Source organism: Ailuropoda melanoleuca, chromosome 4 (genome assembly GCF_002007445.2).
Source record: "Ailuropoda melanoleuca isolate Jingjing chromosome 4, ASM200744v2, whole genome shotgun sequence".
In the NCBI taxonomy this organism is placed as follows: Eukaryota; Metazoa; Chordata; class Mammalia; order Carnivora; family Ursidae; genus Ailuropoda; species Ailuropoda melanoleuca.
In genome coordinates, this window is record NC_048221.1 from 80,104,828 (window position 1) to 80,130,041 (window position 25,214).

The following is a 25,214-nucleotide window of genomic DNA, read 5'->3' on the forward strand; positions in this document are numbered from 1 at the left end:
TTTGTTCTTGCTTGCCCTAGGACTTCAAGTATTTGGAGAGATATAAATACACCACAAGCTTCAAAAAAATTAGTATATAAAAACTATGTGTAGGTTATTACCTCTTGAATATGTGCTGCAACTGCTGCTTTTGTATCAAAATCTAAACCTTGAATTCTTTCAATAAATTCTTCTTTTTTCTGACACTAAAAGAAATTAATAAAATGATTATTCATGTTTTATGCGCTATAGTCATAACATGTTGTAAATAACCAAAAACTCATCAGGCCAAAAAACTTCGTTATGTTTTGAACAGTACAATGAGGGTTTTGTTTGTTTTGCATTTAAATGGTCTAATATACTTACCTAATGAAAAGATAACAATTTAGAAATATTTATTTAAAAAGCACAGCACTGAAAACCCATACTATTTTTATGCTGTAAAGTTCTAAAGTGGGAAACCATTACACAACCCATCTGAGGTCAGTACAATATTATTATGCTAACTTTACAAACAGAAAAGTAAAGAATCAAGAACTTGTTTCAGGGAGGATAAGTTACTTGCCAAAAAACACAGTGAGTCAGTGGCAGAATTCGGAATACTGCCAAAAAGCTCAGTCAGTCTTTGGCTATCATCAAACAAAACAGCCTTTCTTCTTGGGAAAAAAAAATTGTAAGCAATTTTTACTTCAAGCTTACAATCCATTCTCACATCTTCATCCTATCAATCTTAATAAAAGAAACCTACTTTTGAGGCCTGGTTCAACATTTATAAGGTAGTACAATAAATATTTGATTTGTTTCTACCATAACATAAAGTTACCAGGGGCAAAAATTTAAGAGTATATATACAAGTACACATGTACTGAGTGGAATAAAGGCAGTAGTTCTTTATTGTATAACTTTTAAAAATCTTTATATAAATTAAAAATATTATGAAGTAAACCTAATCTCTTTCTTTCTAGTAAGTACTGAATAACAGTTTAACATGCATCTTAATATCTCTGCCTCCCGTCTACATCTCTTAAACTGCAATCCAACTGCTGGTATAACTGTATTCTTGCAGCTACCAAATGAGAAGTGCATACAAAATAGACAGCAGTGCCTTGTCTAGCTTAGTTGCATCTCCTGGGCCAATTACTCAACTACTACTGAAGAGAATATATCACAAAAAGAAAAACTGGTTCTTTGATCATTAAGAAACTTAGCAAGGTTCTGCTTTGTACTCTACATATTTATTATATCAAATTATAACATTCTACTTCTATTGCCTACAATTTAACTTAACACATTCCCATCGGTGCAAACAGTTCTGTCCTGTAAAAACAAAATTATTAGAATGAAATAATAATACTTAAAATTAAATTACTAACAATGTACAATTTCTAGCTGTAACTAGGAAATTGAGTTTTGGGGGGACGGGATGAAAATTAGTTAATTTAAAAATAAGAATTTTTTTTTTATCTAGTAAATAATATTTGACAGGTCTAGTGAGAACAATTAAGAATGACTTTCTGATAGTACATATGTAGCATAATTAACTTTTTAGGTATGGTATGCCCAATTTTTAAATTTAATGCTTCCAAAGATGTTGCCCAAGTGTGGTTTTCGAGCCAATGAGCACATAAAATAGCAGGTTTATGATGACTATGACTCATTGGAAGGGTCTCCCAATTCAACTGCCATATATTTGTCTGCCTTCAGTTTAAACTTAACACATACACTTTCCTTCTAAGCCCTATAGTCACTGTTTCTTCACTTATACTATCTTTAGGAGCTCATCTTCAACACAGTCTCAACAAAAATCAATGAGAATTCTTCTTTTACTCTTAAAATCCTCACAATTTCTATTAAATCTCATCTTTATTCAAACTCTAAAAGTTTTTAAGAATTCCAAATATGCTTTATAAATAGGTTAGGCCTTCTTAAAGAATACAGAATAAAGGTTATAGGATTTTGAGGGATAGAAAAAAGAAAAACTATCAAGATGGAAAAGAGAATGAGAGAAGATAACACTCTGAAGTTGAATAATCGGACCAAACATTTTATATCAGTGTTGTCCAGTACAGTAATCACTAGCTATAAGTGGCTACTGAATATCAAAATGTAGCTGGTGCAACTGAGAAATTGAAATTTTCATTTTATTAATAATAATTAATAATTAATAACAATTAATTTTAATTTAGCCACACGTGGCTCACCCTGGCTACTGTACTGACAGCCCCATTCTAGAGCATAAAGAAGTCTGGTGTTAAAAATAGACATAGAAATAGTTTTACTTCCATCTATGAAGACTCTTGTGAAGACTAAATAATCACCAGCAAATTGGTTTTTTCCACTTAAAATTGAGCTCTCTTTTATCTTTATATAAAGTTCTTAATGTGTTATGGACACTAAAGTTATTTCTAGCTATATTATAGCAGCTGATACCTAAAGTCAGCAGATTACCATGATATTCCAAGAAAAGTGCAGAAAGAAAAGTGCGGAAAAGTTATTTTTGGGGGGGGGGGTTGCTTAAGTGGCTCAAGCGGTTAAGCACCTGACTCTTGATTTCTGCTCTGGTCATGATCTCAGGGTCCTGGGATCGAGCCCTGCACTGGGCTCCTTGCTCAGCATGGAGTCTGCTTAAGATTCCCTCCCCTTGGAATGAAACATGAGAGACTACAGACTATGAGAAACAAACTGAGGGCCTCAGAGGGGAAGGGGGTGGGGGAATGGGATAGACCGGTGATGGGCAGTAAGGAGGGCACGTATTGCATGGTGCACTGGGTGTTATACGCAACTAATCAATCATCGAACTTTACATCGGAAACCGGGGATGTACTGTATGGTGGCTAATATAATAAAAAATCATAAAAAAAAAAAAGATTCCCTCCCCTTCTCCTTTTGCCCTTTCCTCTGCTCTCTCTCTCTCTCTCTCTCTCTCTTAAATAAATTAATTAAAAAAAAAAAAAGAAAAGTTACTTTGGTAGGAAGTTGGGGCCTGGAGGAAGCATTGCATTAACCCTAAAGTTCTACATCTTTCACCAGAGAGTTTAAGCTCTTAATTCCTCAAATTCCTCACATTTTCACTTGGTACTCTCAGTGCTTTCTCTCATTAAAAAAGACAGGATTATGAGGAAAAACTATACTAAAATAGAGGAAAGAGTACCCAAAACAAAGAAAACAATAAAGTGAGAAACACATTACAGTGTTTTCAGTAAGAATGAGAACACCAGGGGCGCCTGGGTGGCACAGCGGTTGGGCGTCTGCCTTCGGCTCAGGGCGTGATCCCGGCGTTGTGGGATCGAGCCCCACGTCGGGCTCCTCTGCTGTGAGCCTGCTTCTTCCTCTCCCACTCCCCCTGCTTGTGTTCCCTCTCTCGCTGGCTGTCTCTATCTCTGTCAAATAAAATAAAAAATCTTTAAAAAAAAAAAAAAAAAAAAAAAAAAAAAAAAGAATGAGAACACCAATAACTGAATAGATCATAGTTCTATCAAAAGTAAAACCAAAATAAGCACATAAAAAATAAAATAAAAAACTAAAATCCCCTCTTTAAATAATGGCTTTCCCCTTGCCCCCAAAACAGAAAATAATAAATGTTGGCAAGGATATGGAGAAATTGGAACCCTGTGTACTGTTGGTGGGGATGTAAAATGGTACAGACACTATGGAAAACAGTATGGCAGGTCCTAAGAAAGTTAAAAAAAGAACTACCATATATGATCCAGCAGTTCCTCTTCTGGATAGACAGCAAGAGAACTGAAAGCAGGGACTCAAACAGCTGTTTGTATACCTAAATTTACAACAGCATTATTCACAATAGGCAAAAAGTGGAAGCAACCCAACTGTCCATCAATAAACAAAATGTAGTATATACATACTATGACTATTATTTAGTCTTAAAAGTTAGGACACTCTGACACGTGCTAAAACACAGATGAACTTTAAAGACATTATGCTAAGTGAAATAAGTCAGTTATAAAAGGACAAATACTGTATGATTCCACTAATGTCCTACAGTAGTAAAATTCATAGGGACAGAAAGTAGAGAATGGTGGCTGCCAGGGGCTGGGAGTAAAAGAGATACAGGGAGTTATTGTTTAACAGGTATAAAGTTTCAGTTTTGGAAGATGAGGAAAGTTCTGAGATGGGTAGTGGTGACGACTGTACAACAATGCGAATGTATTTAATGCTGATGAACTGTACACTTAAAAATTTAGTAAAATGGTGAATTTTATAATATTATAAATTTTCCCGACTAAAAAATAAAAAACAGTATCAGCAAAAAATTCTCTCTTTATATTAAGCTACATTTGCTATTTTCATGTATTCTCAGACAAAAAAAAAGCCAAGCTATGTATTGTTTTATTTCCTCAAAATGTAATGGGATAATTAATGTTCTAAAATGCTAATTTTTAGGATGTTTTACAGATAACTGGTAGGAAAACAACAGGCTGTAGCCCTCAAGCTGTCCAAGTTCAAAAAAAGTTTTCTGAATCAAATACTAGTGTTAGAATTGCTTGTGAGGGCACACATAAAGGTCAAAATTTTAATTCCAACCACACTTGACACTCAGTTACTTTCAACACTATGCAACCTTGGGAAGTCCAAAATAAATAATATTTTTGGATACTGAATAGCCAGTATTAATATTAAACTAAGTTCTTCTGAATTTTACATGGTCTTTGAAGAAAAATATTTGTAAACAACACACACTGCAAACATTTTTCCTTCTGTGTAGGATGATTTCGCATGGTAATCTCTCAACTATTTCATGGATGGGATGCAGAGCGATGTGTCCATAAAAATTTTAGCTGATGCTCTGACAGCTTCAGAAGATGTGTTATCCACTAAAAAAGATTCTGGTGGAACTAGACTGGTTTAATTAGTCAATAATGGAAATAGCTAAGCCCTGGCCTTGAGCAGTCTTCTTTGTATTCAAAGTTATTCCTGTGGATTTATGTATAACTGAGGATAAAAAGTCTTAATTATAAATTTATTCTTAATTATAAATTTATAAATTTGAACAGTGACTGTTTTACTGTTTTTGAATGCTGCTTCCCCTTAAGAATTTCATACTTTCTTCTTCAAAAGAAACAAATTTTTTCCAATTTCCTTATGCTTCCTTCCATTTCTATTTCTTTTCATGAATATAGTATCTCTTGACACTTCCCGCCCTTTGGTGGACTTTAGTATCATATCAGCAAACTTTAACTTACTATTTCTACCTATGAATCACAAGTATAACAGATAAAACTAATCCTGATGTGGAAAAACATATTTCTGCCACTTACATATTATGTTAAACATTAGACTTTTAATTTGTTGAATTACACAAGGACAGATTTTCTGTAACAGAGATTACATTCTAGAAAGCGTTCAAAGAATACTTGTTAGCTGACTGATTTTGCCGATAGTCTCTTGTCCTGAAGTACATTTTAGCTCTTCCGTATCAACAAAGATTTCTAATTGTTCTTATAGACAGTTAAAGACTGACAGGTGATTCTGACTGTTACACATGTGATGTCATTATCCAATGTTACACATTGATGTCAGTGGTTCCCAAATATCGACAGGATGAAATCCAAATTCTATCTTAAATATAGCATATTACAGTTATAGAAAATAGGGTAGGGGCTAGCAGCTTAGATTTTATAAGCTTTTATTGTTGCTTTTACAGATGGTAATAATGATGGTTTCTTTAATATTTTAGGCTTTCCCTAAACAGTTCATAGAAAGTCCTTAGTTCTGCTCCATTCCCACTGTCAACTTTAGTAACCAGAAATAACAACCAAATAGTAACCAGAAGTTACAACCAAAATTTATGCTTTCACTATGTTATTTAAATTTACATAACATCCATCAATAGAGGGTATTTTTAAAAGCAAATACCGTATTGAAGGCTGTAAATAATTAAGGGCTGTGTTTCTAATTTAGGATCCAATGACCAAATTGGAACAGCAATGACCACAAACACTATATTTACTGAATATTTAATCAATTATGAAGTAAACACCTGTATATTACAGACCACGGAACTTTAATAACATGCGTTGTGTAAGTATATAGCTCCCAAGCAGTTAGCTCCAAAAGCCACACTATCTTGGAATTCTAATTTCTGGCATATGTATGTAAAAAATTACTTGTCACAGTTATTTATTTGTTTACAAATAAATTCATTCCGCAAATAATTAAGATAGTTTAACACTGTAATCGCTTATCCAAAAAATGGCCAATTAAAGGAAAAATCAACATAGTGAAATAGGTTTTGAAGTCAGACCAGAGTTTAAACTTAACCCTTTGGCCTGCTGGCAATATGAATCTAGAGCAACCGCCTTGGTTTGTCAGACAAAGCCCCAGTTTACAGATGCAGTTCCATTCTAACTGTTAGCAGTACCCTTTCTGACTTTTACAAGTGTCTCAATTTGGGTAACTTAAATATCATCCTATCTAAACACCAATCTCCTTATATGAAAAAAGATATAAGAAAACCTATATAAGAATCATACCTGACACAAAGTAGGTATTCAATAAATCATAGCTATTATTATAATCACTCATCAAAAGGGCAATATAATAATAATCCAGACTCCTAAATAACATTTTTCATAATTTCTGCCTCTCTTTGTTGTTAATCCTCCCGTCTGTAACATACAAACACGCACACATAAATCATAAGGATATTCTGGGAGAAGTTCTTAAGAATACCTCTAAGGAAATTTGAAAAACTTAAGGCCAGTAAAAGTCTCAAAATAAAAAAAAATACAGTTTCTAAAAATATAACTATCTGATAATATAAGTACAGTTTGAAATAAAATAATGGAGTGTTTTCCTTCAAAATCTCCTTAGAAGGTCATAGTTATTTAAAAGTTCCTAACATAAGACTTTGAAAGGCAACAGTCCATCTTTAAGTCTTTCAGAAACTAGAGCCTGAAAAAACATATAAAGTTATTAAAATACGAAGAAATATTTTAACTTACCTGAACTGCACAACCCAGTAAAAGTAAAAGCAACTTTTTAACTTCTTCTGTGCCTTGTTCTGCAATAAAAACGATTGCTAAGTACTATATTTTACTTTAGTTCAACTCTCTTTCTTACATTGGTAGAATCCCTTCTAAAGGTAATATTCACAACAACTTGACCCGAGGATTAAGTATGCAAGTATAGAAGTCAAAAAAGTAGCTCTGTGTGCACAATATGGTAAGAGAAGAAATGGGCAAGGATGTCAATTTTGAAGGGCTGCAGCATAGATAAAATGGCTTTCAAGGCTCTATACATTAAAGTATGCTAACTATATAAATTCACTAGTTTTCCATAAATGACTATACCACACCAGTATACCAAATTACCTGCTGATACAGGGACATGCCACAAATTCAACCAAATGGTTCCTAATAGGTCTGGCTTCTCTTAGGCCTATTAACATTTCTTTCTAAAACACGTATCTTATATGATTCAGCTATCTATAAAATTTAAATGGCTTTCCACTGTAGGCTTATGAGGATCAAAACCTTAAATGTTACAGCAAAGCTGATAAAATGAATGTATATGATAAGCTGGATAAAATTAATGATCTGTAACAGAACTGGATAGTACATTTGCTGTTGAACAATACTCAATTCAGATTTTCTCAAAACATACAGCCGGAAAAAAAAAAAAAAGTCACTTCTTTGGGCTAAATTTCACCATCAGGGCAATCGTCTATGACAAAGTACAAATCTTCTTTTCAAACATTTCCTCCTACTCTCCAGGAAACCACCTACTTTCTTAGCCACACTGATCACCTTTCCCCAAATATATACACATCCACACTCCTCTGCCTTCACTTCTGTCACTCTCTTTCCTTGTCTTTCTTCCCTACACTCATCCCTCTAGTGAACTACTTACTAATCATAATCCTAGGCACAGCTCTAACATCTCAGCGTAGTCTTCCCTCGCCAACAGCCCACCAATGGTCCCCAAACCTCACTAATCTACCAACTTTAAGAATAATGGCTCCATATTTTATATGCCTTAATACTTTTACATAGCTCTATTTTGTATTAATTATTACATGATTTCCCAGTCATCTGTGTATCCCTCACCAAAACACAAGATCCTCCAGAGTAAAGACCATTTTCTTTATATTCCTGGTCTCTATAATTTGGTAGCTAATTCCTAAATGCATGTAAAACTGAAAATAATTCCATTCTACATATAAACTTTTTTCATTTTTTTAATTTATATAACCAAATATCCTCGAATACCTCTAAAGACTATCTAAACTCCTAATTCACCTCATCTAAATGGTAATTTCCTCAGGAAAAATAGCTGCTTGATTTTAGTTTTTATTTTGGCTTTAGTTTTGTTTGGTTTGAATGAGAATGGGGGGTGGGGTTTGGAGAAAATATACTTGGATTTGGGTTCTGGGTAGCCTAAAAGAGTAAGTCCATTGTTGAAATGGTTAGTAGCTGCTAATTTCCTAATTATTTAAAAATCAAAACTCTGAACAGGTCACATTTAAAATCTGACAAAAGGCAGAAACTTCTGAAGAAAATAATTTAAATGATCTAAGAAAACTGCTTCTCATCTTTCCATTTAGAAGTAGTGTAATATAAACTACAACATCAGTCAGTAAAATCTTAGATTCAAACAGCTCTGGTAATGCAAGCAGATGTAGGAATACAAACCTAGAAATTACTTCAAAATCATTTCTTTCCTAAGGTTATGTTCCTTTGATCTTATACCCACATTATCTTCTGTACTTGTTTATAATGAGACACTAAAAATCATTACAGAAAAGTATCTATTTGGTAGAGTTGAAAAAATACTGGACTTAACATAAACAAAATGTATGTCTGATCTCATCTACATATTACAAATATTCTGTTTATTTTCTCTTTACAAAATGGAGTATCACCTCTGACTTTCCCTAGGGTCATGAAAAACCTGTCATGTTCATATAAATAAGCAAGATCTCTATAAGCGTTACAGTATTACACAAAGTTAAGACTAGTATCACATTATGCCAATTTTAATACTTACCAGAAAAAGGATTTTTGCCAATGGTTAAGACATTTGGCAATGACATCATAATCAATTGCTGCAAAGTCTCCTGTAAAAGAAATCCCAAAGGTTATATGGGTAATGCTGATTAGATAATTATTAACAAGCTATAACTTACGATTTGGGCACTTCTCTGTAGATAGGCTATACTGCAATTAAAAAGCTTTTAAAAATGTGAAAAAAAGTTAGCCAAGGTCTTAAAGACTTATGGTTTCACTAATATGTGGAATACAAGGAATAGTGCAGAGGACCATAGGGGAAGGAAGAGAAAACTGAATGGGAAGAAATCAGAGAGGAAGACAGAGTTACAGAGGGGAGGAGGGTAGGGGGATGGGGCAACCAGGTGACGGGTATTAAAGACCGCGAGTAATGTGATGAGCACTGAGTGTTATATGCAACTAATCAATCACTGAACACTACATCAAAAGCTAATGATGTACTATATGTACGCTAATTGAACATAATAAAAATAAATAAAAAATAACGAAAAAATGCAAAAAAAAAAAAGACACCAAGGTCTTAAACTTTTTGTAACTTTAAGTTAATGTTATTAAGTAACAAAAATAGTATCAGCTAGACTTAATAACATATCTATTACTATAAAATAGGGGCACCTGGATTGCTCAGTTGCTTAAGTGTCTGCCCACAGCTCAGGTCATGATCCCAGGGTCCTGGGATCAAGCCCCACATTGGGCTCCCTGCTCAGTGGGAAGTCTGCTTCTCCCATTTCCTCTCCCTCTGCCCCTGCCCATGTTCTTGCTCTCTCTCGCTCACTCTCAAATCAATAAAATTTTGTAAAAAATAATACCTACAAAATAAGTGTCCAATTGGAACAGGTCTAATATTTATTATTTGGAAATCTGAGTTTTAGGTGTTAGATACTTAAACAACATTCCTCAATAAAAAGATCAAGCATGTGTACTTTTTTTGATCTTTTATTATTTCTCTTTAAGGGAATTAAAAACCTCTATTAAAATTAAGGAAGCTAGTTACTTCATTAAAAATTGTGTCTTATGATCATTTCATGCAACTGAGCTCTTCCTAGGTGTATCATTATTTTTCCCCTCTATTTACAATAGACGTTTTACTTCGATTTCTGTCAAACTTTCAGTGAGAAAAATATATACACATTCTGATAGTACAGGATGATTTAAAAAAATTGAATGCTTTCATATTACTCCTTTTAGGTAATAAATCAACTATGCATCTTCCACTTATCGTACTCCTTATTTGAGGAAATGAAGGAACACAATGTGCCTGTCATTATTAATAATGACATGCTACAAAGGGTCTGGAATGAATTAGACTACAGGACTGATAGGTGTCCTGTGATATTACTAAATCTTTGCAAGATTACAGAAATAACTGTGAATGTCCTTACAATTTGGCTTTCACTACATATTCAAACATTACTAGTTACTGAAGAGTAAGTTTTTTAAACTATTTAATTCTTTCTGAATCACTCTTTTCTTAATACTATGATGAGGGAGCAAATACCATGAAAAGTTAACTTGTATTGCTTTTTAAGGTGTAAATCTAGATCCCATAGAGCATTTTCCCATAGTCAGTATGTGACATGTACCACAGGCTCATCAGAATTAACCTTTTATCTTTAATTCTTTATAGATATATATGAGAAAGTTTCAAAACATATTCTTCAGCATTATACTTACTAGCCCTTTAAAAAACTATTACCAAAAACATGCATACATTTAAAGAAAAAGTATATGCTTTGTATGTGTATCTGGTTAGATAAATAATTAAGAATAAGTGTCAAAAACCGTGAAAATCATTTACTCCAAAGACTGAGACCGAGTCTGGTTAATTAATAAATGAATTTTCCGGGTTGAAGCAAGTTACCTCAAGATGGAATATGCCATTATCTAAGCAGGTTACAGCTAAATGGACTGAAGGGAATGAATTTCTAATTCTTCTAATTTTTAGTTTCCTTGCCTTGAAGCAAAATTATCAGGACTATCATTGTACATATGTAAAAGAAATCATAAATAAGAGATATATTAATAAAGCAATCACTATTTTGTCTCTATTCCATTTAGCAGATAGTCTAAGTCAGAACAAAGGACATTCCAATTCAGTATCATAAAAGGAGGCATTAAATTTTAAGAGACCTTGAATTATTAGAAAAAAACTTTATTTCAACTTCAAGATAAAGGATTAGTTCTCATTTATACCTCTTATTTTGGAATAATATGAGTGAAAATTGATAAATCATACTAGAAAACATCAACTTTTCAAGGCAATTTATTATATTGATTTGCGATGTAACATCCTATGTTGGTACAGTTATAACGAAACTGTCCAGGTGAATAGTAATCTTCAATATGGTCACTACCTTGTTCCTCCACCCTCTTCCTCAGTTGGCTCCCCACTCTCTGCCTACTCTGTTACTCCATGTCTCATGCTAACTCAGTCTCTTCACAAACACGAAAGCAATCTCTTATTGGATTTTTTCATCATATGGTGTCATTAATGACCTCATGTGTTTCACTTTTACACTGTGAAATTCTATTATATTTGGATGACACAATTGCTACAGGAAACGGCTAAATTTAAACTTATCTCCATGTATCTAAAAATGTACTTTAGTATAGAAGAATCTGATACCTAACATAGCATATTCTGGTGGAGTACAGTTGGAATGCCTAGGCTTAAATAAAAGTTCCATGACTTACTATGTATGTAACTTTTGCTGGGAAGGGTAGGAAATAAAATGAAAATATAAAGTTTTTTTTTAAATGATAAAGGTTATGAAATATTAGTTAATAGGAGAAAATCTATTTTTCTACTCTACTTTTACTTTATTTCTAAGTATTAAGTTTGTTATGCCCAAAAGTACTAATATTAGGCAAGGCAGCTAAAAACTACATAAATTTTAAAAAACCAAATTATTCTAAAACCTCTATTTGGTTCTATGGGTTCTTCCAAGGATTCTGGTTACGTTTTTGTAAAAATTCCTATTTCTCTGTTCTAATCTTACAAGTGACGTCAAAAAATATAGAAGACATAAAAGACAGGAGAGGGTAAAAAACCTGATTACTACTGTTAAACATCTATTATATATCCTCAGACTTCCCAGACTTCACCTAGTTTTAAAGATGCTCATCATTAAGGCGCTAAAGAAATGGAAAAATAATATATAAATGAGCCCAAGATAAATATGATGTTAAGTGGTAGGAACACATTAATTGAAGGGTTAAGGATGATAATATATGTATGCATATGAACTAGTAGAGATACTTCACTTTATTAGAAAAGTGTTAAGAAACATATAAAAAATGTATGGAGAAAGAATTTTAGCAATACAACTGAAAGAGCTAAGAAAGTTATAAGAAAATCAGGGCTGGGACACCTGAGTGGCTCAGTCAGTGAACTGCCTGCTTTCGGCTCAGGTCATGATCCCAGGGTCCTGGGATCGAGTCCTGCATTGGGCTCCTTGCTAAGCGGGGAGCCTGCTTCTCCCTCTGCCTGCCTCTCCCCCTGCTTGTGTGCTTTCTCTCTTTCTCTCAAATAAATAAATAAAATTTAAAAAAAACAGGGCAGTTATTCATTCAACAAGTATTTACTGTGCGTTTATTATCTGCCAGGCACTGTACTAGACATTGGAAATACAGCAATGAATTTAAAAAAATCTGTGCTCTCATGGAATTCACATTTTAGTAGGGGTAGACAGAAAAAAAGTAAGTAAATGGTTTTAATGATAAGTGCTAAGGATAAAAATGATAAGGCAGGGAATGAAAAGGATAACTGGAGGTAGAGATAAGAAGGTTGTAAATTTTTAAAGGTATGCAAGTATTCAAATACAGAGAATCTGAGAATTTTCAGGACCATTTAAGTAAAGTTTCATAGAATAGGGAGAAATTCTATCCTCATATGAAAACAGTCTGGAGAACAGCAATACTTAATAAAAAGAAAAAAGATCAAATAAGAAAGAACTGGTAGAAATTACGTTAATAGGAAAATAATAGAGGTGCTCTGAGATACAAATAATTTTATTCCCATTACTTTTTGTTGACTCCTAATAACTTTTCTATTAAAAAATGGTATATTAACTGTATTTTTAGTTGACCATCTAAAAACTTTTTTCCTGATATACAAGTTTCTGTGAATTAAAGTTCAGTTGTTAAAGCACTGTAAGAAAGACTATTTCATGTTTGTGCCAGACACAGACAATATTTATTCTTTAAAGATAACTTAAACTAGGTTTCTCCTTCTTCCTATAAGTTATCCATAAACTACCTTCACAGTAAGAAATTAAACACTCTTGGCAAAGGTCTGGGTTCATCTCCCTTTCTTGAGTCACATACTGAGCAAAATGTTATTACTTAAACTGCACATTACATATAGTACTAAATATAAGTTTCAAAGATTTCTAAAACATAAGAGTGTCTTCTTTAGGACTCCTACAGCCTATTTTAAAAATTCAAACATAACTGCATTTATTTATTTATTTTTTTTAAAAATATTTTATTTATTTATTGCACAGAGATAGAGACAGCCAGCGAGAGAGGGAACACAAGCAGGAGGAGTGGGAGAGGAAGAAGCAGGCTCATAGAAGAGGAGCCTGATGTGGGGCTCGATCCCTTAACGCTGGGATCACGCCCTGAGCCGAAGGGCACCCCTGCATTTATTATAATATTTGTGTTTGTCCTTTTATCTGTGTTACTAGTGAAAAGCATTAAGGGGCACCTGGGTAGCTCAGTCGGTTAAGTGTCTGGCTTTTGATTTTTGGCTCAGGTCATGATCTCAGGGTTGTAAGATCGAGCCCTGCATCAGGCTCTGCACTGGGCAAGGAGCCTGCTTAAGATTCTCTCTCCCTCTCCTTCAGTCCCTTCCCACTCCCTTTCTCTTTAAAACAAAAGAAAAAAAGAGAGAAAGAAAAAAAAAAGACTTATTTTACCATATTTTAGTAGTCTATAGAAAAGTAAACGGATGGCATTAAAAGAAAGACCATCTGACCAAAGTGTCAAAAATATGATGGAATATAAAGTATTTGTTGTATAAAAAACAAAAGGTCTCATTTCCTTGGCTACTAAGTTTTATTAATAATCCAAATGTTGCTTGTTATAACAGATGTTAAACAAAAACCTTAAAAAGTACCAGCTTTCTCTGGCAACTAGATTTATGGTACCAGATCATTTTGTTTTTAATATGACATCAACCATGCAAAAACTTCCTAATAAATTTAAATTTCCTAATAGTAAAGTGTTCTTTTCTTTCTGAGCCTCAAATGATTTAGCTTATTATTTTAATGGTGGTTGAAGAACCATCTTGCCTCTTTTAATACTTACTTAAACTGCAGCCAGAGTAGTCAAGGCAATCACTAGCTGCTGACAAGAATTCTAAAAATGGACGAAGATTTTTACTTGTAAACTGTGTCTCTGATAATCGAATTCACTATCTCTTCCTCATTCATAGGAATAAAAATAACTTAAAAAAAAATCAAAGACTAGGAAATTTTATGTAATAGCTATAACTTCCTTATTTCTGACTTGAAAATTTTCCAGACAAAAAGAAATGTTTGCTATATATGGATCAAGTGATTATTTGAAAAGTTCTGGGCTGCCACTTAAACATGAAGAAGTGTATATTCAATAAAATTCTCATAATCTAATCTTATTATTTCTCTCAAGACCTCCTACATTACTCCTTCATTGTTCTTATTTATCATAATCAAAATTATTTCATTTAGTTATTTACTCATCTATTACCCCTCTAATAAAACCATAAGTTCCATGAGAATAGGGACATGGTTTGTTGTGTTTACCACTGTAGCCCCAATGCCTTGGCATCCAATTACAAGTAGCCAAACAGAGGGGAAATGTGAATGACATTATAATTTTTACTGAGCTTTTACATATTCTAAATCAATAAAATGGAAAAAAAAAAGAATATGACACTTAAATTTACCAATCATTAGTGAAAAGATACAGTGAAATAATTCCTTCCACTAACAATCATCTCATGGTATCTGTCAATTTTCTTTTCTCCCTGGGAATCATTTCTGCAAAATAACCCTGATTCTTACCAACCCATTAAAAAAAAAAATTGTAGACACACACTTGTGAATTTTAACCTACCTAAATTCACTTCCCTTTTGTGAATCAGAACCACCATAATGTGCTAAAATATTTTACCTCAATACTTTTTCTGAGGAGTGTATGAAATATAAGACAAATTTTGGGGAAAAATCTGATTTTTCCAACAGATAGGTAATTTAACAGGTGACAAGAACTGCACTGATTTAGACTTTAACTTGAAATGTCTTATATTAAACAAGGCCATGAATGTCTTAGTTACATGAATGAGGAAAAAAATTTAGTAAATCAATTAATTGTGTAAATAAGACGACTGATCTATTTCAGAAGATACTTTACAAGTGTCTTGGAAACATTTTATCTCAGAATATGAAATACTGGGTTGATGGCAGAAATGGTTTTGTAAACTGGTTCTAAAGGAAAAACACAAGGGAATGGTACAAGGTGAATTTCAACCTTCAGAATATTCTGTGTTTTAAATATCTGAAACAATATTGACAAAATATTAAGATATTCAATCACTTCTGGCACTAAGGTAATCCACTGGTATTCAAACTTAGATTAATGAAAAGAAAAGGGTATAATAACTGGTCACCCAGCAAATGTTAATGAAGTATTTACAGATGCATCTAAAAAAATGGTGATAACTCAACAAAAGTAAAAATGTTAATACTAAAATCACCTGGCATTATAAACATTTGGACTTCTCAATTTTGCACTATTAACATTTTGGGCTGGATAATTCTTAGTTTAAGGAAACTGTGCCGTGCATCATAGGATACTTAGCTGCATTCCTGGCTTCTACCCACTACATATCAGTAATATTCCTGTGTGTGACAACCAAAAATGTCTCTAATCGCCGCCAAATGTCCCTGAGGGGATAAAAGCACCCTCCATTGAGAACCACTTATCTAAACTGTTGAACTGATTTCAAATTTGCTCCTCCCCAAATTTCTTGATGACTACAACATCATTAGATTAACACGATTAATAAAACTGAGGGCTTCAGAGGGGAGGGGGGTGGGGGAATGGGATAGGCTGGTGATGGGTAGTAAGGAGGGCACGTATGGCATGGTGCACTGGGTGTTATACGCAACTAATGAATCATCGAACTTTACATCAAAAACCAGGGATGTACTGTATGGTGACTAACATAATATAATAAAAAAACATTAAAAAAAAAGGTAATTTCAACACCTGGCTTTAGGCAGGAGGAAGACAAAAAACAAGATAACAGTAGTTTAATAAAAAAGAAATACTACTACATGTTACAACATGAATGAACCTTGAAATCATTATACTAGGTAAAAGAAGTCAGTAACAAAAGACCACACAGTATATAATTCCATTTTTAAGAAGTCTCCAGAATAGGCAAATCTATGAAGACAAAAAAAGATTTTAGCAGTTGCCTAACACTGGGGTAGTGGGGTAGTGGTGGTGGTGGTGGTGGTATATGTATGTGCAGGATAGGGAAAAATAGGAGTAACTGCTTATAGATACAGGGTTTCTTTTTGGAGTGACAAAATTGTTTTAAAATTGGTTGTACTGAATGCAGCACAACTCTCTAAATATACTAAAAGCGACTGAAATGGACATTTTAAATGGCTTAATTGTACAATATATGAACTGTATCTCAATAAAGTGTTAAAAAAAATCCAAAAGCAATAGTATACAATACAGAATTAGGTTGCATTGACAACTGATTTAAGATTCCGATGCAGAAATCTCTTTGCCTTCCAAGGAATCTCACTGAAATTTTCAAAGCAAATCTCCATCTCCCTAAAGATAATATAAAACCAAAAATATAGGATTGTTTTAAATAAGAACAAAACTGATGACTGTCAAAATAAGTCACTGTATCACTTAATTTATTCATTTGTTTCAAATCTAAAAATACTGATATGAAACAACATTAAAAGACAAAACAGAGGTCTTATTTACTCAAATCAACTTGAGGAAGATGACAGCTGGAATATCGGCCAGTAATACAAAAAGTTTATAAAAAAATCTAGCACAGACTTATTTCTGGCAACAAGGAGTACTAGATATTAGAAAGGAAGGAAGAAATCCAAAAATACTAGATAATTTTTTAAAAATTCTTTTCAAATGACTGAACTAAAAAAAAATAAATAAAAAGATAATCCTCAGTTAAAAGATAAAACAGAAAAAAAATTGAACCCTACAAAAACAAGAAAGAAGTTGTTTTTCTTGGCCTTTGGTAGAGACTGAGAAGGGTTATTTCTCTAAGGATTTGCAATAACGTAGTATCAGCTTAAAAAAAATACAAACACATAAATACATAATTTACATACCCATAAATGCAGAGAAAGAGATCCAGCATACATATATTCAAATGCTAACAGTGGTAATCTCCAGGCACTGGAATTATGTTCATATTTTCTCAATTTTTTAGTTTTCTATAGTATACAACTATTGCTTCTAAAATAATATAGAGCTACTTAAAATAAATTAAAGTGGTTTTGGGTTGGTTGCACAAATGAAACAAACCCTCTATGGAGCAATACATCCTTGGCCCAGACACAAAAGTATTCCCACAGATAAATCCCCTCCCACCCAAAATAAGGTCACAATTAACACACACACACACACACACACACACACACACACTCTTCACTGCCGCTGCTGCCACCACTACCATGAGAAATAGCAAGCTGAAAACAAAAGGTATATTCAGATACCCACAGATCTGACTTCAGATTTTGGAATTATCATGCATAAAATCTAAAATAAAAAATTTTTTAATTTCTAAAGTAAAAAAGGAATTAAAAGATTAAAAACAAAATGAAAAAGCAAAGATAAAAAGAATCAAACAGAACTTCTCCAAAGGAAAGATATAATTACTGAGTCAAAAGTTAATCAGTGGGTTAAACAGAAGATGTGACACATATGAGAGGCAAATTAGCAAAGTGGAGAAACAGTCCTGAAAAAAATACTCAAAATGCCGCACAAGATTGATAAGGTAAAAGAAAGTTTAACAAACATGGGAGATAGAATAAGAAAGTCTAATAAACATGTAATAGTAATATCTGAAGGTATCAGACTAATAGAATAGGAAAGAAACTACAGAAGAGAATATTAGCAGCTAAGAGGGAAAAAAGACAGTTTAACCTAAGTACAAAAATTAGACTGATAGCCGACTTCTCCAGAATAAAAAGGAATCCCAAGACAGAAGAATAAAATCTTCAAAACACTGAGAGAAAACTAATTGTTAACAAAGAACTGCATACCCAATAAAACTCTTTCAAGAACAAGGGTAAAATAAAGGCATTCTCAGACAAATAAACATTGAGAAACTTTACCATCAACAAGCCCTCTCTAAACAAACATTTAAAGGATATACTTCAGTAAGAAAATGATACTTAAGACAGTTCTGAGATACAAAAACAAAAAACAAAAACCATGAGAGGGCAAAAAAAAAAAAGGAAAACACATAGTTTGATCTAAAGGAACATTGATTCTATTTATTTAACAGTACTTTTAATATCTAATTTATGAGGTTTTTAAAAAAGCACTAAAATGCAAGACAACAGGAGCTTAAAAAAATCATAAAGGGGAATAATATGAGTTAAAGTATTTTAAGATCATAGTACTATTCCATAAAAGAGTAAAGATATTAATTAATTTCAGCCTTTGCTAGGGTAAGAATGGAAGGTATAATTTTGAGAGTGGCCTTTAAAAAAACAGGAGGGTGAAAAGATTGAAACCAGTAGAAAAAAAAAATGTGGAAACAATTATTATAAATGGTATAATTCTCCATAATAACTAAAAAATTTAGAACTCATTTGCATTTAGTCACGTAGCTTTCAAGTGGAAAAAGGCCAACTTGACAAATCCATTATCGTAATGGGAGACTCCAACTTACCTTTCTCTATAACTTATAGATCAAAAGACAAAATTAATCAGGCCACAAAAGGTTGAAAAATGCAATTAACAAACAAGCTTGCTCTGACTCTGCACCCAAACAACTGGACAATACCTATCTTTCTGAAGCACAGATCAAACCTTAATAAAAACTGACAACGTAATAAGCCAAGTAATTATTAACAAATGTCAAAGAATTAGTATAATACAAACTATATTCTTTAATCAAAAATAAAAACCAAAAAAAGGTTGCTTGAAAAATACTTTATGTTCAGAAATCTAAAGGCATACTTCTTCTAAATAACTCAAGTGGAATAAGAAACTACAACAAAAATGAGAAAATGCACAAAAATAAACATTTTAAAAAAATACAACATACTAAAATTTGTGTAATGCAGCTATAGTGATTCTTAGAGGTATAGTGATAGCCTGAAGAATGCTCATATTTAAACTCTGAAATATGCATCCAATTTAAGTTTTAAAAAGGGCAATAAAAAGTATACTTTTCAAAGGCATAATTCAAGTAGCTTAACAAAGTGCTGCACTACTCAAGCTCTTAGAAACTGGTTTTTAAAATTCATAAAATGTAATTATTTTTAAAATTATTTTAAAATTATAATTATGAAGTGCTTGCTTGTATCTTCAATATTGCATAAGAAATAAATTATGTCAATACTGCTCTATCTCCAGCAAATGAACCAGTATCTGGCACATAATAAGCATTTAGCATATGTTAGGTGAGTGATACTCTCACCTCTTGTTATTACACAAAAATGTGAATAGACAAGCATTTATTAAAATACTAAACAAAAAAAAAAGGAGCACTTACCTGGTAATAAAATTTTATCTGTCTCACCAAAATGGAAAGATTATGAATTCTAAGTGAGGCATCATTGTTGACTTTTTTATTTACTCTCTGACTCTCCGATTTAGGATTACTGTAAGAAATTTAAAAAAGATGCTTTAAACTAAAATTACACTGAAATATACCTATCAACATACAGATGACTGAAAATAACCATAAAATACATTTTTCTTGAAAAAAATTGTGTATCCATATGCATTAACAGAGAAAATTTGACATGTATTCTGTTTCTAATTAATATAAATGCATCTGATATTTCTAAGACAATGGCAAAGTAAATTTGAAACATAAGTCAGATGTTGCCTTTCATTCTCATTTTGCTTCTCTATCTACCTCTTATTGCCTTTGAATATATATGTATTTCCATCACCCAAAATAAATCTATTTAAACCAAGAATGTAAAATATGAGCTAATAACCAAAAAATGCTGTATCTCCTCACTGAATAATAGGGACTATATTTGAGTGGGCACTGTCCCACAGGAATTAAAGAATGCAGTTATGATATGGGTTAATACTTTAATCTTGGGTAAACTTTATATATTCAATTAAAGCAAATGGCTGAATGATTCTGAGGTAACAGAAACTGAGGAAAAATAGACCATGGTTAAGAATGTGAAATTCAATGACACCAAAAGCAAAGGCAATATAAGCAAAAATAAACAAGCGTGACTACATAAAACTAAGAGGCTTCTACACAGCAAAGGGAACCATCAACCAAATGAAAAGGCAACCTATGGAATGGGAGAAAATACTTTCAAATCGTATATATGATTAGGGGTTAATATCCAAAATATAAGAAAACTCATATAACTCAATAGCAAAAACCAATCTGATTTTAAAATGGGCAGAGGAACTGAACAGACATTATTCTAAAAAAAAAAAAGACCTACAAATGGCCAATAGATACATGAAAAGTACTTAAATTTAAAAAATGCAAATCAAAACTATAATAAGGTATCACCTCACATCTGTTAAAACAGCTATATCAAAAGCATAAGAGATAAGTGTTGGCAAGGATGTGGAGAAAAGGGAACTCTTCTGCACTGTTGTTAGGGATGTAAATTGTTGCAACCACTGTGGAGGTTCAAAAAAAATTAAAAATAGAACTACCATATGATCCAGCAACCCCATTTCTCAAAATATAAGCCAAAGGAAATAAAAACAGAATCTCGAAAAGATATCTGCATATTCACTTCAGTATTATTTACAATAGCCAACACAGGGAAACAACCTAACTGTCCATCAACAGATTAATGCAAAAAAAGATGTGAAATACACACAAAAACTATATACATATATATACACATATGTATATATACGTTTTATATATATATATATTAGAATTATTATTCAGCCATGAGAAAGGAAATCCTGCCATTTTCAATATACAAATGGACATTGAAGACATTTGATAATAAGCCAGACAGAGACAAACAGTCATTTATGTTCTTTTTAAGAATAGGAAACCCAAGTACAAGTGGCAGCACTAGAATAGAAGGGAAGCTGATGCCGCAACATAAGCAGGTATGAGTTAGTTCCTCATTAGGGGCAAGAGGTCAGGCTGGAGGACAGCCAAGTGAAATAGCAGCCATTAAATCAGGATTCTCCATGCAAGGGCTGAGCGCATAGTATCATAAAGTAAGAACCTAAGCAGTTGTTGGGACGCAGTACCGTCCTATGATTATGACTTTAACAGCCACACCTCCACACAAGAATGAAGAGAATAAAGAAATTGATACCTATACAATAGAGAAGAGGAACTGAATAGAACCTCTCATTCCTTAATCCTTCCCTTTTTCACCTAGTCCATTAGACCCCCAATGCTTTCAGTTTCTTCCCCAGACAGATTAGACTGTATGATGCTTTAATAATTCTCAAACTTTTAGGTTCCAAACAACTTTTTTGTGGACTATATTTACAGTGACAGAAATTAAAACTGAGAAGATTTCACAGGTAGTTTACTTATTAACTCATTCTTTATAATAATAAATTGCATGCTTAAAAATACCAAAGTAAAAAAAAATTAGTGAGAAGAGTAGCACTGTTTTATTATTTTTACACATCTCTTTAATATCTGGTTTAAATTTGAAAAACAGGCTTGCTCATCTTTGTTTCTGCATTCATCTATTGTTTGTGGTATTTTGGTTCATGTACATGAAGAAAATTTAGCATTACCCAGATATGTACTTTGAAGTAGAAAGACCCTACAGAACCCCTGAGAAGATCCTCAAACCATACTCTGAGAATTATTGCTTTACTTCAGCTATTCTCTTGCCAGCACTTCCAACATATTGATCCTTTGTCATGTGACCAAGACAACAGTCAATCCCCAACACTGGATCAGTTCAACCATATACAGTGAGATTGCTCACAACATTAGATGAGAAAATAATACCACCAAAGTAAGCTATAATATCAAATAGGATGGAACAGCTAGTATCAAACTTGCCCTCTTGCCATAAAAAGCTAGAAAACCGTACAAAACATGAAACAACAGTTTCAGACTTTGGACAGCAGGTAATGCAATGTTATAAACCCTCACAAGGTTCTCTTTACTGAAGCAATGAGGCACTTTCCAGAATGAGGTATTGGGAGGAGTAGCCCAAGTTTCACTGAATTTAAGGACCCAAAACTTAGAGTTCAAGGAAACTGAAGGAACTAAAATTTTCCGAAAAGAACACTAGAGACAGGAAACTATCCTAATATATAAGAGAGTTCCAAATATATGCTGTGAAGATTTTGGCTAAATACTAAGCTGTGCATGTGTACTCTAAATTCTACAAGGCTGAGTAGAGGACAACCACAGGAATGCTATAAGCTAAATAACCACCAAATCTCACAAAGGGCCGAGAGAAACTCAAGTTCTGACCAGCCAGAGTGAAAAAGAAACCTTTTTAAACACCCAGAGCATTTAGGAGAGAAACCTCAGAAAAGTATCTTAAAAATAGGAATAATCTAGCAGTTGAGTAAAAACTATTCCAGAACCTCCCCAACAAAGCTTAAAAAATAAGCCATGAAAGGATCAAGCTAATTAAAAGCAAGGTGACAACATGCCAAAACAAAATTCATCACTCCTTAGAGGATAAGATCCAGACACTTGGCAATGTAATAATCAAAATGTCCACTATACAATCAAAAATTACTAGACATGCAAAGAAGGGGGGGGAGAAAAGTGATTCATGACCAGGAAAGAAAAATGCAAAGTTAATAGACACAGACTCAGAAATGAAAGAGATCATGGGAAGAGCAGACAAGAACTTTTAAAAAGCCATTATAAATATAGTGGTCACTTGAATGACATGGGATTAGAGATGCTGATCCCTTGCACAGCCAAAAATCAACATAAAAACTTTGATTTCCCCAAAACTTAAATTCTAATAGCTTACTGTTGCTCAGAACCTTACCAATAATATAAAGTTGACTGACACATATTTTGTGTATGTATATATATATACTACATTCTTATAACAAAGTAAACTAGAGAGAAAAAGAAAATTATAAGAGAAAAATACACCTATGGTACTGTACTGTATTTATTACAAATATCTGTGTATAAGTGGACCCATCCAGTTCAAACCTGTTATTCAAGGGTCAATTGTACAGTAAAGGACTACAAAGAAAACATGAACTTTATATGAAGATAAATGGAAACTGTCAAAAAAAAACCAAAACTAAACAACAACCCAAATGGAACTTCTAAAGCTAAAAATTACCTATATGAAACGATAAACTCACTGCATGTGCATAACAGTAGATAGGAAACTGTGTAACAAAAGATTAGTGAACTTGGAGACACACAATAAAAAAATCCAAAGCAGAGGGGAAAAAAAAATAAACCAGATGAAAAGAATAGAGTCTAAGTGATTTATGGGGCAGTATCAAACGTACAGAAATGTTGCATGGACAAGTAGTCTTTTTCCCGAACCTCTTGAGAATAATAACCTCTTAATCAAGTTGCTGACTTGATATCCAATAATCCCCAAATATTTTAGTGCTTATTTTCTATAAACACATATAATTATTAAAATCAGTAAGTTAACAATAATATCTTCCTATCATCCAATCTTTAGAATCCATTCAAGTTTGTCATTCCCAAATAATGAATTGATATCCTTTGTTGGAAAAGGATCTAATTCAAAATCACACTTTTCATTCAGTAGTCTGAATTTTTATCTTTAGTTTCTTTCAGCTTGCAACAGCTTCTGTCTTTCCTCGAATTTCATGACCTAGGCATTTTAAAAGATTAAAGCCAGTTATTCATAGAATATTATTCAATTGGGTTTACCTGATTAGACAGTGTCTGACTCATAATGACGTTCAGATTATTTATCTTTGACACCAAAAACACAGAAGAGATGCAGTGCTCTCCTCAATGCATCCTAGGAGATGGTGCATGACTTCAATTTGTCTCATTACTGATGACATTCCCTTTTATAACTTGATTAAACTGGCAACTGCCAGTTTTCTCCATGATAGTTATTTTTCTTTTGTAATTATTAAGTATTTTGTGAAGACATACTTTGTAACTATGTCAATAATCTGATCATCAATTTTTGTATTTATTTATATCAATACACACTCATGGTTCCCTATAACATTTAATGGATCATAATCTATTACTATAATGACTTTGACAACTATTGTAGATTGTCTTTTCATTTTGCTGTTTATTGTTTAAATTTTTACTTTGATGCAATCCCATTTGTCTAATTTTGCTTTTGTTGCCTGTGCTTTTGGAGTCATATCAATCACTGAGCTTTTCAATTTATAATTTTCTCTAGGAAGAATTATTACATATATGCTTAAATGCCTCCTAGTTTTTGCTGTTAGAGTGAATGTAATATTTTAAAAATATTTTTGTTAATAGGTTATTACTACTATATGAATGCTATCAATTTTTGTGTATTGCTCTTCTCTTTGGAAACCTTGCTAAACCTTCTTATTCTCATAGGTTGTCTGTTGGTGCTTTTGGAGGTTGTCTTGAATATAATTTGTAGTTTTTCCATATTGATAACCAATTTTCCCAACACCAATTACTAAAGAGCTTATTTCTCACTGATCTCTATGATATATTAGATTCCCATGAAGTGTGGGCCTACTTTTGGAGCCTGTTGTATCCCATTACCCCATTTGTCTATTCTTGTCTTTAAAAACTTTTTAATATTACTATAGGTTTATTAGTATCTTGATTCTATTACAGTAAGCTCCTAGGTTTATTAGTATCTTGATTCTATTACAGTAAGCTCCCCTCTTTTGTTTTATAAATTGTCCTGATTACTGCTCTTTTCTCTGAATTTTAGGTTATTTATAAGGTTCTAGGAAAAACCTGGTTGAGAATTATTAAGATCTTATTAATAATAATTATTTGAAAAGATTGACATTTGCATAAGTAAAATTTTTAAA

The 25,214-nt window shown here is 32.7% G+C and overlaps 1 protein-coding gene across 10 annotated transcripts in view; it reads right to left on the minus strand.

The window, feature by feature from the left end:
• The window catches only part of CCDC88A (coiled-coil domain containing 88A), a 122,027-nt gene that overhangs the window by 72,346 nt on the left and 24,467 nt on the right, over positions 1 to 25,214 (minus strand). For 9 of the 10 annotated variants that reach the window (XM_034659155.1, XM_011237779.3, XM_011237761.3 and 6 more), the window contains exons 3-6: positions 19,774 to 19,882; positions 8,986 to 9,055; positions 6,942 to 7,000; positions 102 to 185 (exon numbers count right to left, since the gene is read on the minus strand). In XM_034659155.1, coding sequence (XP_034515046.1) covers positions 102 to 185; positions 6,942 to 7,000; positions 8,986 to 9,055; positions 19,774 to 19,882 — 322 coding nt within the window. The remainder of the gene's footprint in view (positions 1 to 101; positions 186 to 6,941; positions 7,001 to 8,985; positions 9,056 to 19,773; positions 19,883 to 25,214) is intronic. The other variant, XM_034659152.1, reaches the window with a different exon arrangement.